This window comes from Hordeum vulgare, chromosome 6H, assembly GCF_904849725.1.
Source record: "Hordeum vulgare subsp. vulgare chromosome 6H, MorexV3_pseudomolecules_assembly, whole genome shotgun sequence".
Lineage (NCBI taxonomy): Eukaryota > Viridiplantae > Streptophyta > Magnoliopsida > Poales > Poaceae > Hordeum > Hordeum vulgare.
Window position 1 is genome coordinate 543,077,170 of NC_058523.1, and position 15,698 is coordinate 543,092,867.

General features: G+C 47.8%; 1 protein-coding gene across 1 annotated transcript; it reads right to left on the bottom strand.

Moving 5' to 3' along the window:
* Nucleotides 1-11,212: 11,212 nt before the first annotated feature.
* LOC123402813 lies at nt 11,213-12,225 on the bottom strand. The gene has a single exon (XM_045096772.1). The coding sequence runs from the start codon at nt 12,117-12,119 to the stop codon at nt 11,568-11,570; it is 552 nt and encodes a 183-aa protein (XP_044952707.1). The 5' UTR covers nt 12,120-12,225; the 3' UTR covers nt 11,213-11,567.
* Between the last annotated feature and the right edge of the window lie 3,473 nt (nt 12,226-15,698).

A 15,698-nucleotide genomic window follows, 5' to 3' on the forward strand; every position in this document is an offset into this window, starting at 1 on the left:
GGGTGTCGGACGTCCGGCGCTCGGACGTCCGGAGGGAGCCGGATTTCCGAGATATAGAACTCAACTTCTACTGGTGCAGGCTTCCGGATTTCCGGGACTTGGCCGGACATCCGGGCCTCGGACGTCCGGAGGGAGCCAGAAGTCCGAGTTATATGGCTCTGATTTCTCTGGTATAGGATTCCGGATTTCCGAACTAGTCGATCGTCCGGTCCTCGGACGTCCGGAGAAAGCCGGATGTACGAGGCACTGGTTCTGTTTTCAGATAACAACAAAATAGTGGAGATGTGGTGTGAGCAGAAAGTGATGATGTAGTTTGAGCAAGTTCATCGCAAAACCTGTGATCCCCTCTTAATAGTGCGGGATCCCTAAGGACTCAAGAATCATAAAAGAGTATTGATGATCCATACTTGAGTATATACTTTTATTCGCTGATCATCACTCCGCACAACTAACGTCAAAGGAACTGATACCTTTGAGTTAGCCCTTTCACCTGAGCTTGATGTTGTTGTTCCTTCTTGGCTCAAGTTGAAAGCAAGACATGATGAAGTCTTCAAGTAGCTTTCCCATACACAATGCGGAAAGCCTAACTTATGTATTCATCTTCATTTGTCCATCATGTAAACATCCACAAGAATCAAGCATGTAGTGCTCAGGAATGCTTATCTTGATCTTGTTGGAATTATGCCCTAGAGGCAATAATAAATGTATAGTTATTATTATAATTCCTGTATCAAGATAATAGTTTATTATCCATGCTATAATTGTATTGAATGAAGACTCATTTACATGTGTGGATACATAGACAAAACACCGTCCCTAGCATGCCTCTAGTTGGCTAGCCAGTTGATCGATGATAGTCAGTGTCTTCTGATTATGAACAAGGTGTTGTTGCTTGATAACTGGATCACGTCATTAGGAGAATCACGTGATGGACTAGACCCAAACTAATAGACGTAGCATGTTGATCGTGTCATTTTGTTGCTACTGCTTTCTGCGTGTCAAGTATTTATTCCTATGACCATGAGATCATATAACTCACTGACACCGGAGGAATGCTTTATGTGTATCAAACGTCGCAACGTAACTGGGTGACTATAAAGATGCTCTACAGGTATCTCCGAAGGTGTTAGTTGAGTTAGTATGGATCAAGACTGGGATTTGTTACTCCGTGTGACGGAGAGGTATCTCGGGGCCCACTCGGTAATACAACATCACACACAAGCCTTGCAAGCAATGTAACTTAGTGTAAGTTGCGGGATCTTGTATTACGGAACGAGTAAAGAGACTTGCCGGTAAACGAGGTTGAAAAGGTATACGGATACTGACGATCGAATCTCGGGCAAGTAACATACCGAAGGACAAAGGGAATGACATACGGGATTATACGAATCCTTGGCACTGAGGTTCAAACGATAAGATCTTCGTGGAATATGTAGGATCCAATATGGGCATCCAGGTCCCGCTGTTGGATATTGACCGAGGAGTCTCTCGGGTCATGTCTACATAGTTCTCGAACCCGCAGGGTCTGCACACTTAAGGTTCGACGTTGTTTTATGCGTATTTGAGTTATATGGTTGGTTACCGAATGTTGTTCGGAGTCCCGGATGAGATCACGGACGTCACGAGGGTTTCCGGAATAGTCCGGAAATGAAGATTGATATATAGGATGACCTCATTTGATTACCGGAAGGTTTTCGGAGTTACCGGGAATGTACCGGGAATGACGAATGGGTTCCGGGAGTTCACCGGAGGGGGCAACCCACTCCGGGGAAGCCCATAGGCATTTGGGGGGGTCACACCAGCCCTTAGTGGGCTGGTGGGACAGCCCACCAATCCCCTATGCGCCAAGAGAGAAAAAATCAAAGGAAAGAAAAAAAAAGGGAAGAAGTGGGAAGGGGGAAGGACTCCCTCCCACCAAACCAAGTAGGACTCGGTTTGGGGGGGCAGAGTCCTCCCCCCTGGCTCGGCCGACCCCTTGGGGATCCCTTGGACCCCAAGGCAAGGTTCCCCTCCCTCCTCCTATATATATGGGGCTTTTAGGGCAGATTTAAAACGACTTTCTTACGGATGCCCGACCACATACCTCCATAGTTTTTCCTCTAGATCGCGTTTCTGCGGAGCTCGGGCGGAGCCCTGCTGAGACAAGATCATCACCAACCTCCGGAGCGCCGTCACGCTGCCGGAGAACTCTTCTACCCCTCCGTCTCTCTTGCTGGATCAAGAAGGCCGAGATCATCGTCGAGCTGTACGTGTGCTGAACGCGGAGGTGCCGTCCGTTCGGTACTAGATCGTGGGACTGATCGCGGGATTGTTCGCGGGGCGGATCGAGGGACGTGAGGACGTTCCACTACATCAACCGTGTTCTCTAACGCTTCTGCTGTACGATCTACAAGGGTACGTAGATCACTCATCCCCTCTCGTAGATGGACATCACCATGATAGGTCTTCGTGCGCGTAGGAAAATTTTTGTTTCCCATGCGACGTTCCCCAACAGTGGCATCATGAGCTAGGTTCATGCGTAGATGTCTTCTCGAGTAGAACACAAAAGGTTTTGTGGGCGGTGATGTGCGTTTTGCTGCCCTCCTTAGTCTTTTCTTGATTCCGCGGTATTGTTGGATTGAAGCGGCTTGGACCGACATTACTCGTACGCTTACGAGAGACTGGTTTCATCGTTACGAGTAACCCCCTTTGCTCAAAGATGACTGGCAAGTGACGGTTTCTCCAACTTTAGTTGAATCGGATTTGACCGAGGAGGTCCTTGGATGAGGTTAAATAGCAACTCATATATCTCCGTTGTGGTGTTTGCGTAAGTAAGATGCGATCCTACTAGATACCCTTGGTCACCACGTAAAACATGCAACAACAAAATTAGAGGACGTCTAACTTGTTTTTGCAGGGTATGATTGTGATGTGATATGGCCAACGATGTGATGTGATATATTGGATGTATGAGATGATCATGTTGTAATAGAAATATCGACTTGCATGTCGATGGTACGACAACCGGCAGGAGCCATAGGGTTGTCTTTATACTAACGTTTGTGCTTGCAGATGCGTTTACTATTTTGCTAGGATGTAGCTTTAGTAGTAATAGCATAAGTAGCACGACAACCCCGATGGCAACACGTTGATGGATGATCATGGTGTGGCGCCGGTGACAAGAAGATCGTGCTGGTGCTTTGGTGATGGAGATCAAGGAGCACGTGATGATGGCCATATCATGTCACTTATGAATTGCATGTGATAATAATCCTTTTTTTGCACCTTATTTTGCTTAGAACGACGGTAGCATTATGAGGTGATCTCTCACTAAAATTTCAAGACGAAATTGTGTTCTCCCCGACTGTGCACCGTTGCTACAGTTCGTCGTTTCGAGACACCACGTGATGATCGGGTGTGATAGACTCAACGTTCACATACAACGGGTGCAAAACAGTTGCGCACGCGGAACACTCGGGTTAAGCTTGACGAGCCTAGCATGTGCAGACATGGCCTCGGAACACATGAGACCGAAAGGTCGATCATGAATCATATAGTTGATATGATTAGCATAGGGATGCTTACCACTGAAACTATACTCAACTCACGTGATGATCGGACTTGGGATAGTGTAAGTGGATCATGAACCACTCAAATGACTAGAGAGATGTACTTTTTGAGTGGGAGTTTAGCATATAATTTGATTAAGTTGAACTCTAATTATCTTGAACATAGTCTAAGTCCACTTTGAATATATTTGTGTTGTAGATCATGGCTCACGCGAGTGTCATCCTGAATTTTAATACGTTCCTAGAGAAAGTTAAGTTGAAAGATGATGGAAGCAACTTTGTAGACTGGGCTCGTAATCTTAAGCTAATCTTACAAGCTGGAAAGAAGGATTATGTCCTTAATGCTGCGCTAGGAGATGAACCACCCGCTACGGCTGATCAGGATGTTAAGAACGCTTGGTTAGCACGTAAGGAGGACTACTCAATAGTTCAATGTGCAGTCTTGTATGGCTTAGAACCGGGACTTCAACGTCGCTTTGAGCGTCATGGAGCATTTGAGATGTTCCAGGAGTTGAAATTTATCTTTCAGAAGAACGCCCGGATCGAGAGGTATGAGACCTCCGATAAATTCTATGCTTGCAAGATGGAGGAAAACTCGTCTGTCAGTGAACATGTGCTCAAAATGTCTGGGTACTCAAACCGTCTAGCTGAATTGGGGATTGAACTCCCGCAACAAGCTATCACTGACAGAATCCTTCAATCACTGCCGCCAAGCTATAAAGGCTTTGTGTTGAACTACAACATGCAAGGGATGAACAAGTCTCCCGGCGAGTTGTTTGCGATGCTGAAAGTCGCAGAGTCTGAACTCCGTAAAGAGCATCAAGTGTTGATGGTGAGCAAGACCACTAGTTTCAAGAGAAACGGCAAAGGCAAGAAGGGCAATTCGAAGAAGAGCGGCAAGCCTGTTGCCAATCCGCCGAAGAAACTCAAGTCTGGACCTAAGCCTGAAACAGAGTGCTTCTATTGCAAGGGTATGGGTCACTGGAAGCGCAATTGCCCCAAGTATCTGGCAGATAAGAAGGCGGGCAAAGAAAAATCAGGTATATTTGATATACATGTTATTGATGTGTACTTAACCGGCTCTCGTAGTAGTGCCTGGGTATTCGATATCGGTTCTGTTGCTCACATTTGCAACTCGAAGTAGGAACTGCGGAATAGACGAAGGCTGGCGAAAGACGAAGTGACGATGCGCGTAGGAAACGGTTCCAAGGTTGATGCAATCGCCGTCGGCACAGTGTCACTTCAACTACCATCGGGATTAGTGATGAACTTAAATCATTGTTATTTAGTGCCTGCGTTGAGCATGAACATTATATCTGGATCTTGTTTATTGCGAGACGGTTACTCTTTTAAGTCTGAGAATAATGGTTGTTCTATTTCTATGAGTAACATCTTTTATGGTCATGCACCGAATGTGAGAGGATTGTTCATATTGAATCTTGATAGCGATACGCATATACATAACATTGAGACCAAAAGAGTTAGAGTAAACAATGATAGCGCCATATTTTTGTGGCACTGCCGCTTGGGTCATATCGGTGTAAAGCGCATGAAGAAACTCCATGCTGATGGATTTTTGGAGTCACTTGACTTTGATTCACTTGACACGTGCGAACCATGCCTCATGGGCAAGATGAGTAAGACTCCGTTCTCCGGAACAATGGAGCGTGCAAGTGACTTGTTGGAAATCATACATACTGATGTGTGTGGTCCAATGAGCGTGGAGGCACGCGGCGGATATCGTTATTTTCTCACCTTCACTGACGATTTAAGTAGATATGGTTATGTCTACTTGATGAAGCACAAGTCTGAAACATTTGAAAAGTTCAAGCAATTTCAGAGTGAAGTGGAAAATCATCGTAACAAGAAGATCAAGTTCCTACGGTCTGATCGTGGGGGTGAGTATCTGAGTTTCGAGTTTGGTACTCACTTAAGACAATGTGGAATTGTTTCGCAGTTAACACCACCTGGAACACCGCAGCGTAATGGTGTGTCCGAACGTCGTAATCGTACTTTGTTAGAAATGGTGCGGTCTATGATGTCTCTTACTGATTTGCCGTTATCGTTTTGGGGTTATGCATTAGAAAACAGCTGCATTCACTTTAAATAGGGCACCATCAAAATCCGTTGAGACGACACCATACGAACTGTGGTATGGCAAAAGGCCAAAGTTGTCGTTTCTTAAAGTTTGGGGATGTGATGCTTATGTCAAAAAGCTTCAGCCTGAAAAGCTGGAACCCAAAGCGGAAAAGTGCGTCTTCATAGGTTACCCAAAAGAGACAGTTGGGTACACCTTCTATCTCAAATCCGAGGGCAAAGTGTTTGTTGCTAAAAACGGAACTTTTCTCGAGAAGGAGTTTCTCTCGAGAGAATTGAGTGGGAGGAAGATAGAACTTGACGAGGTTGTCGAACCTCTCATCCCTCTGGATGGTGGCGCAGGGCAAGGGGAAACCTCTGTCGTTGCGACGCCGGTTGAGGAGGAAGTTAATGATGATGATCATGAAACTCCAGTTCAAGTTTCTGTTGAACCACGCAGGTCGACGAGATCACGCGCTGCTCCAGAGTGGTACGGTAATCCCGTCTTGTCAATCATGTTGTTAGACAACAATGAACCTGCAAATTATGAAGAAGCAATGGTGGGCCCAGATTCCAACAAATGGCTAGAAGCCATGAAATCCGAGATAGGATCCATGTATGAGAACAAAGTGTGGACTTTGGAGATACTACCTGAGGGCCGCAAGGCTATTCAGAACAAATGGATCTTTAAGAAGAAGACGGACGCTGACGGTAATGTGACTGTTTATAAAGCTCGACTTGTGGCAAAGGGTTTTTCACAAGTTCCAGGAGTTGACTACGATGAGACCTTCTCACCCGTAGCGATGCATAAGTCCGTCAGAATCATGTTAGCAATAGCTGCATTTTTCGATTATGAAATCTGGCAGATGGATGTCAAAACGGCGTTCCTTAACGGTTTCCTTAAGGAAGAGTTGTATATGATGCAACCCGAAGGTTTTGTCGATCCTAAAAGTGCTGACAAGGTGTGCAAACTCTAGCGATCCATTTATGGACTGGTGCAAGCATCTCCGAGTTGGAACAAGCGCTTTGATGAGGTGATCAAAGCATTTGGGTTTATACAAGTGGTTGGAGAATCTTGTATTTACAAGAAAGTGAGTGGGAGCTCTGTGGCGTTTCTAATATTATATGTGGATGACATATTACTGATTGGAAACAATGTAGAGCTTTTGGAGAGCATAAAAGGTTACTTGAATAAAAGTTTCTCTATGAAGGACCTAGGAGAAGCTGCTTACATTCTAGGCATTAAGATCTATAGGGATAGATCAAAACGCCTAATAGGACTTTCACAAAGCACATACCTTGATAAAGTTTTGAAGAGGTTCAAAATGGAACAGTCCAAGAAAGGGTTCTTGCCAGTGTTACAAGGTACGAGATTGAGTAAGACTCAGTGCCCAGCAACTAATGAAGATAGAGAGCATATGCGCTCCGTCCCCTATGCTTCAGCCGTAGGCTCTATCATGTATGCAATGCTGTGCACTAGACCGGATGTTAGCCTGGCCATAAGTATGGCAGGTAGGTTCCAGAGCAATCCAGGAGTGGATCACTGGACGGCGGTCAAGAATATCCTGAAGTACCTGAAAAGGACTAAGGAGATGTTTCTCGTGTATGGAGGTGACGAAGAGCTCGCCGTAAAAGGTTACGTCGATGCAAGCTTTGACACAGATCTGGACGACTCTAATTCGCAAACCGGATACGTATTTATTCTTAATGGGGGTGCAGTAAGCTGGTGCAGTTCCAAGCAAAGCGTCGTAGCAGATTCTACATGTGAAGCGGAGTACATGGCTGCCTCGGAGGCGGCTAAGGAGGGTGTCTGGATGAAGCAGTTCATGACGGATCTTGGAGTGGTGCCAAGTGCACTGGATCCAATAACCTTGTTCTGTGACAACACTGGTGCCATTGCCTTAGCAAAGGAACCAAGGTTTCACAAGAAGACCAGACACATCAAACGACGCTTCAACCTCATCCGCGACTACGTCGAGGAGGAGGACGTAAATATATGCAAAGTGCACACGGATCTGAATGTAGCAGACCCGCTGACTAAACCTCTTCCACGGCCAAAACATGATCGACACCAGAACTGTATGGGTGTTAGATTTATTACAATGTAATTCACATGGTGATGTGAGGGCTAGATTATTGACTCTAGTGCAAGTGGGAGACTGTTGGAATTATGCCCTAGAGGCAATAATAAATGTATAGTTATTATTATAATTCCTGTATCAAGATAATAGTTTATTATGCATGCTATAATTGTATTGAATGAAGACTCATTTACATGTGTGGATACATAGACAAAACACCGTCCCTAGCATGCCTCTAGTTGGCTAGCCAGTTGATCGATGATAGTCAGTGTCTTCTGATTATGAACAAGGTGTTGTTGCTTGATAACTGGATCACGTCATTAGGAGAATCACGTGATGGACTAGACCCAAATTAATAGACGTAGCATGTTGATCGTGTCATTTTGTTGCTACTGCTTTCTGCGTGTCAAGTATTTATTCCTATGACCATGAGATCATATAACTCACTGACACCGGAGGAATGCTTTGTGTGTATCAAACGTCGCAACGTAACTGGGTGACTATAAAGATGCTCTACAGGTATCTCCGAAGGTGTTAGTTGAGTTAGTATGGATCAAGACTGGGATTTGTTACTCCGTGTGACGGAGAGGTATCTCGGGGCCCACTCGGTAATACAACATCACACACAAGCCTTGCAAGCAATGTAACTTAGTGTAAGTTGCGGGATCTTGTATTACGGAACGAGTAAAGAGACTTGCCGGTAAACGAGGTTGAAATAGGTATACGGATACTGACGATCGAATCTCGGGCAAGTAACATACCGAAGGACAAAGGGAATGACATACGGGATTATACGAATCCTTGGCACTGAGGTTCAAACGATAAGATCTTCATGGAATATGTAGGATCCAATATGGGCATCCAGGTCCCGCTGTTGGATATTGACCGAGGAGTCTCTCGGGTCATGTCTACATAGTTCTCGAACCCGCAGGGTCTGCACACTTAAGGTTCGACGTTGTTTTATGCGTATTTGAGTTATATGATTGGTTACCGAATGTTGTTCGGAGTCCCGGATGAGATCACGGACGTCACGAGGGTTTCCGGAATAGTCCGGAAACGAAGATTGATATATAGGATGACCTCATTTGATTACCGGAAGGTTTTCGGAGTTACCGGGAATGTACCGGGAATGACGAATGGGTTCCGGGAGTTCACCGGAGGGGGGCAACCCACTCCGGGGAAGCCCATAGGCATTTGGGGGGGTCACACCAGCCCTTAGTGGGCTGGTGGGACAGCCCACCAATCCCCTATGCGCCAAGAGAGAAAAAATCAAAGGAAAGAAAAAAAAAGGGAAGAAGTGGGAAGGGGGAAGGACTCCCTCCCACCAAACCAAGTAGGACTCGGTTTGGGGGGGCAGAGTCCTCCCCCCTGGCTCGGCCGACCCCTTGGGGATCCCTTGGACCCCAAGGCAAGGTTCCCCTCCCTCCTCCTATATATATGGGGCTTTTAGGGCAGATTTAAAACGACTTTCTCACGGCTGCCCGACCACATACCTCCATAGTTTTTCCTCTAGATCGCGTTTCTGCGGAGCTCGGGCGGAGCCCTGCTGAGACAAGATCATCACCAACCTCCGGAGCGCCGTCACGCTGCCGGAGAAATCTTCTACCTCTCCGTCTCTCTTGCTGGATCAAGAAGGCCGAGATCATCGTCGAGCTGTATGTGTGCTGAACGCGGAGGTGCCGTCCGTTCGGTACTAGATCGTGGGACTGATCGCGGGATTGTTCGCGGGGCGGATCGAGGGACGTGAGGACGTTCCACTACATCAACCGCGTTCTCTAACGCTTCTGCTGTACGATCTACAAGGGTACGTAGATCACTCATCCCCTCTCGTAGATGGACATCACCATGATAGGTCTTCGTGCGCGTAGGAAATTTTTTGTTTCCCATGCGACGTCCCCCAACAGATCTTGTCCTTGTTAGCACATGAGGTTGTCCTTATCAGCACATGATCATTGACAATAGTTTCAATGATATATTTGTGGTGATCCACTTGAACTTGCACACCACAATCTTGATGACGATCACCACTTGACGTCATCCTTCATGGGTTGTATGAGATCTTCCTTTTGACGCAAGCCCAATGGAAGCACACCTAACCCCCACACAGGAGTCTCACAAAGACCATGGGTTAATACACAAACACGTAATGGACAATGCTTACCATACCATGGGATCACTTGATCCCTCTCGGTACATCTTATACGCTTTGTGTGTTGATCATCTTGATTTACTCTTTGTCTGAGATCTTGATCAACCTAGTGTTTCTATGACCATTCTTTGGACAATACCTTGAATAACATCTTGGTCATCATATAAACTCCTTGAACCCGACAGATGGACTTCAAGAAGTGCCTATGGACAAACCCTATAAATATAACTTAAGGCAACCATTAGTCCATAGGAATTGTCATCAATTACCAAAACCACATATGGAGATATATGCTCTAACAGTACGGCAGCTGCGACGGCTTGCCACGCGACCAGCTTGACCACCTCTGAAAACCAATTCTGCTTCCGCCGCAGCGCAGCTGTTCCGATGCGTACACCACACGAGTGCAATCCTCCACTGAATGGAACCGCAAAAAGAAGTGGAATGGTGGGCCGGTTACCTCCACTGTCATCTCCGACGGCAGGATGCCACACTCGAACTCTACCGTCGCGGCGAGTGCCTCCGGCGTCACCTTCCTCCGTGGCTGCCCGATGATGACGGCATACAATGCATGCCCCAGGAACGCCCGCTCGAGCGCCGCCATGCCAGAAGGGCGAGCGATGAGAACGCGGCCGCGTTCGGGCCGCATCTCCGGCTCACCGCGCTGCCACACCTCTTGGAGGAAGATCCGCGAGTCCGGGATGCGAGACGCGGACGAACTCCCTCCAGTTGCCGCGCCGCCTGCACCTCCAACAAAGGCCACATCACTGCCACCCACGCCGCCTCCCATTTCGCCGACCACGAGTTCGGATCTGGAAGGAGGAGCTAGCAAACAGAGCAAGGAAAACAGTGGAAGGGGAAAAAGATTTTATCAGATGTAAAATGTGCAATACGTCCCTCATCGTTAATCACCAGGGTCTTCTGTGCAAAGATCACCTCACCGCGAACGAAGAAAATCGGGCAGAAGACCGGTCCAACTGACGGTTGTGACCTAGATAAGCCCGAAACGCAAGTTCTGTAATAGGTTTTTTCGTTTTGCAAGTAGTGGAACTTAAGTGCACCCGCGACACAAGTTCTAAGACCGCCAGCGCCTTTTACTCAAATTCCACAGAGATCTAATCGGATTCGGAGGATTTCTGCCGTGCTGCAACTTGCTGGCTTGATCCGGCCGGCTGGTGGCACGAGCCGGTGCCGGCCGCGTGATCCTTTCCTGAGCTTATCCAAAACCGAAACAGGGGCGAGACGCATCCACACTCCAGAAACATAAACAGAAATAGAAGCAGAAAATGGTTGCGGCAAATCATCCACGATCCATGGATGGATAAGCCTCCCGTCACGGAACAGACCGGATGCATGTATTTGTCTGCAATTTGTCACTCGTGTATTGTATTGATGTATATCCAAAACCAAGGGGACGAGTGCTCACTGTATGTACAAGTGGAGCAGAGACGACGAACTCACTCGGACTCTATATGCAGCAGAGCGGAGAGGAAGAAGACGCTCACTCTATGTACAGTATCTACAGGCTTCAGGTTAGCTAATAGACTAGTCCGGGATCGAATTGGGTATTAAAACTCCAACCTTCCGGCCTGATCTCCACCGATCTTCCTTCTATACAGCGACCGGAATTATTCGGGGAATTTCTTTCCTATGTACACACAGTATGTTCAGTATGTGCTATAGCCTATAGCGGCATGTCGACGGTGTTGTTCTTTACTGGCTGCTGCGGCCGGCCATGCGGGAGGCTGCCGAGAGCCGGCTGGGCCTGGGCTTTTGCCCGGCGCGTTGCAGGTCCACGCGCTTCCGGTGCTGCAGCTGCTGCACTGCGGGGGACGGCGCCAGCGCCCTGCGCGCCCAGTACCCGCTCCCCATGGGGACGCGCCGCGCCAGCCCGCTGTCCGGGCGCATAGAGCAGCCGCTGCCTCCGGAGACGAGCTGCGCGAACGGGCTGGCCGTGCGCCTCGACGGCGGCGAAGGCGGGGAGGATGGCTTGCTGCAGCTGCCGGCGGCCGGGGCCTCCTGCTTGCGCTCCTTGTGGAGGCTGCAGCGGAAGGAGCCCGGGTGGTTCGTCGGGGAGCACATGCAGGAGGAACGACGGATCTTGGGGGCAGCGGTGGGCGAGGAGGGGGGAGACGAGACGCTGACGGACTTGACCGTCGAGCCGCCGGCGGAGAGCTTGACACGGGGGAGAGATGCGCGTTGGTAGTTGGGAATGGGACTCAAAAGGACGGGGCCGCTGGGCCGAGATGCTGCCGCCGTCGACATGATGAGGGATAGGTGTGGAAGGTGGAGGGGCGGCGGGTTTGGTATGTCAGTTGAGCTCCGGTTGTTCGCCGCCGGTTTTGGTAAACTGAGATGTGCGCCGGTTGTTCGCAATTTATAGGCCGCGAAGGGAGAGAGGAGGGGCAGTTTGGTAACTTCGCGGGCGTTAAGAACCTGGCGTCAGGGTCTGGCCGAGTTAGTTAAAACTCGGATTACAGGCGTGATGCAGTGGGCGCCTGAGCTGTGGGCCCTGGGAGCACACCGGAATCTGTCATGGATTCAAGGCCAGCTTGCTTTGAATACTCCCTGTCTCAGTTTACATTACAGGGCGTAATTAGGCACCACTAGACATCGGACTATAGATAATTTACATGCTATCTTTGAGCGTCGGATCAAAAGCATTAGGTACCTCCGATCTCCTAGTTTAGGTGGGTGGTAAATGCTCCCGCAATCCTCGCTTGGGTTACGAGCTTCATCTCCATCTGTTTCCACCTCCCTTATGTTGCTTTCTTATTTGGGGTGCTTTCTTAAATCACGCGGACTTACCAGATGCATGCAGCCATGCGATGAAAGCATTATTTGTGAGAACCGAACATGTGTTTTCTAGGAAACAAATCAACTAAATTCTAGGAATAAATCTCATAAATGATGCTTTCATAAATATTCAAAATACTGTCTGATTGTTTCTATTCTAGCAACAAAGTATGGAATGGAAGTATTTTTCTCATTAGAGGAAAATAATCTACATAGACTTACACGGCATTGGTCACATGCCACGGAAGCACTGGTGCTCATTGATGCAAACATATTTTTCTTGGATCAATGGATACAAGTTATGTTTTATAATAGAGACATTTTTCAGTGTTAATGAACCTTCTTTACAATGGTGGAAACACATCCCACGTTATTAGAGCTTCATACAAAATTAATAAAGCTTCATTGTTTAGCATCCGCTACCTTGGGATGGATGTGTCAAATATAATTCCTTCATACATAAATTAGTAAAGCTTTGTTTCTTATCATTTGACGCTTCGGTGCTAGTTCAAAAATGATGTGGTTAGCACGACGGCGTGAGCACGCACGACGGCGGGAACTAGATGGGCTCGTCGGCTGGGGAGCGAGTCGAGGAGATGGAGAGTGGTGGCGGAGCAGGGGAATGAAGACCTTGCAAGTTCGACATCCTCCGACGCGAGGTTCGTCGCTCCGGCTGCTACCTGCAAAGCTCTTTCTCCATACCGCCAGAGGATGTGTATGAGGCAACACCATCCTCGCCGAGTTTCGCTTAACGAGATTGGATCGGCGTGTGGGGAGTTGCCGGTGGAGAAATCGACGCCCACGAGGAGCAGTCAACGGGTGAATATTACTCCCTCCGTTCCTAAATATAAGACCTTTTAGAGATTGTACTATAAACTACATACGGATGCAAAATAGACATATTTTAGAATGTAGATTCACTTGTTTTGTTCTGTATGTAGTCTTTTAATGAAATCTCTAAAATATCTTATATTTTGAAACGGAGGGAGTAGGTCTTAATGATCGGCGATGGAGAGATGCGGCTGAGATATATAGGGGAAGTGCATGCCGTTTGATGGGAGTGGTAGATCAACGGCCCTGCAGGTATCTGAGAAAATCCTTCTATCAGTATACCGATGTAAAGCGTTTCCCGCTATAATTTCAGTGTCAAAATTCTGGTCAAGTTCTTGCAATACAAACCGGTGCTGACCAGCATCTCTCATTCATACAGAAATCGACTGGTTTGTGCACCAATGATGAATCGGAACATAAGGTTGTTTCCATGTGAACCGGACCTGACTTGATTCGCATGTTTCTCTTCAGAAAAAGTGTGATGCAGTAGGACTACTATTATCAGGAGCACACCGCGCATGTGCCAGTTCAGTTGGACTGAAATTCGGCAATGCCGACCCGATTCCTAACCGAGTGGAGCCGACGATGCCATCGCTTTGGACCATCCCGTGTACGCGCGACACGAGCGCATCGTGGTTCGGCCGCGATGATAGGATGCCCTGATCCGATCGCTGTTGCTACGGCCCTGCATGCGTCTGGCTGTCCGTCTGGTTCTCGTCGACCGGACGGTCGAAAGGTGGCCGTCTCTTTCAATGCCTGTCCGTTTCTCATCCGCTTTGCCTTCCCGTGTACGCTCTTTGTTTTTGTTTTACTGTGATCGACAAGCTGGCCCTCTTTATCTTCGTCGGTTAACGGCTAAATTAATCCTTTGCAAATTTAATTACTGGGTCTTAATTAGTTTTTGACGGACACTGGGGCTTAATTACAGCCGTGCGCTGCAGCACGGACCCTGGTCACATGCACGCAGGCGCGTAAATCAGTCCCGTGCTAACGGGACAGATCCAGCATTTCTTTTGAATTACTCGCCCCGTTTTTAAATACAAGGTATTCTTAAGATTGTAATATCGAATTGTATACAGATCTATATATTTATAGTTGTTTTTACTCCCTCCGTAAACAAATATAAGAGCATTTAGATCACTAAAGTAGTGATCTAAACACTCTTATATTTCTTTACGGAGGGAGTAGTATATAGTTATAAATTTATCCATGTCTGTGTTGCGCCACCGTTGTCACCAGCACAGCCCCCACCGGCACAGCCCCACGTCAACTATCCCCGCGCGCTGCGCACGGATGAGGTGCCCTACCTCCAGCATAGAAGGGCGCTGCGCTTGGTGGACGAGTGCCCGTGCTGCGCCATCATCGACATCAGCACTGCCCACGCTTGCACAGCCCGACCTCACCGGCCACGACGCCGATGACGAGGACACCTAGGATAGCGTAGTTTAGTTTTTTAAAAGTTTAATATAATGTAATGAAGACGCGTGGACTCTCGTCAGTCTTTATGACCGACTTTAATGTTTAATTTATATATGTTTTTATTTTCGAAAATGTATGTTATTTTTTTTAAACGGCCGTTAAAATAAGTCGGGTTAGCGTTGGGCGTATGTAACGATCCAAACCCGAAAGCGGACGTTAGTGTCCGCCGGATCAATCCAAACAAGAAAAAAGAAATCACCGTCCGTATAGTTCGGTTGGAGTTGCTGAATATAAATGTCAAAATTCAGGTCAATTTCTTGCATTCCAAACCAGCACCAGTATCTTGCTGCTATTGGTCATGTCAAAGGAGTACTTATATTCGAACGGTCTGTGCACCAATGAATCGGAACATTCGGTGGTTGTTTCTGTGTGAACCGCACTGATTCGTAAGTTTCGTGCATGTGGCAGTTCAGTTCGGCCGGAATTCGGCAATGCCGACCTGCCGTGCAGCAGCCCACCGGTTCAGCCTGTTGCTATGACATGTTGCTATCAGTAAAGCGGTTCCGGCACAGTGAAAGTGAATGGCCGGTGATGGTCAAGCTTGCACGAGCATGACCTGATCGACGTGACGCGCCAGCCGCCGGCCGTGGGTCAGCCTCCGCTTTGCTTGGAACCCGGCCGGCCTCTGAACGTTCGACACAGTCACCTTAATGGCTGCCCATGTATCATGTATGTTTGTGTAGTCAGATGGAAGCAAGGGATCATGCAGTGGAGCCGGCGATGGTGGCGACACGGCGC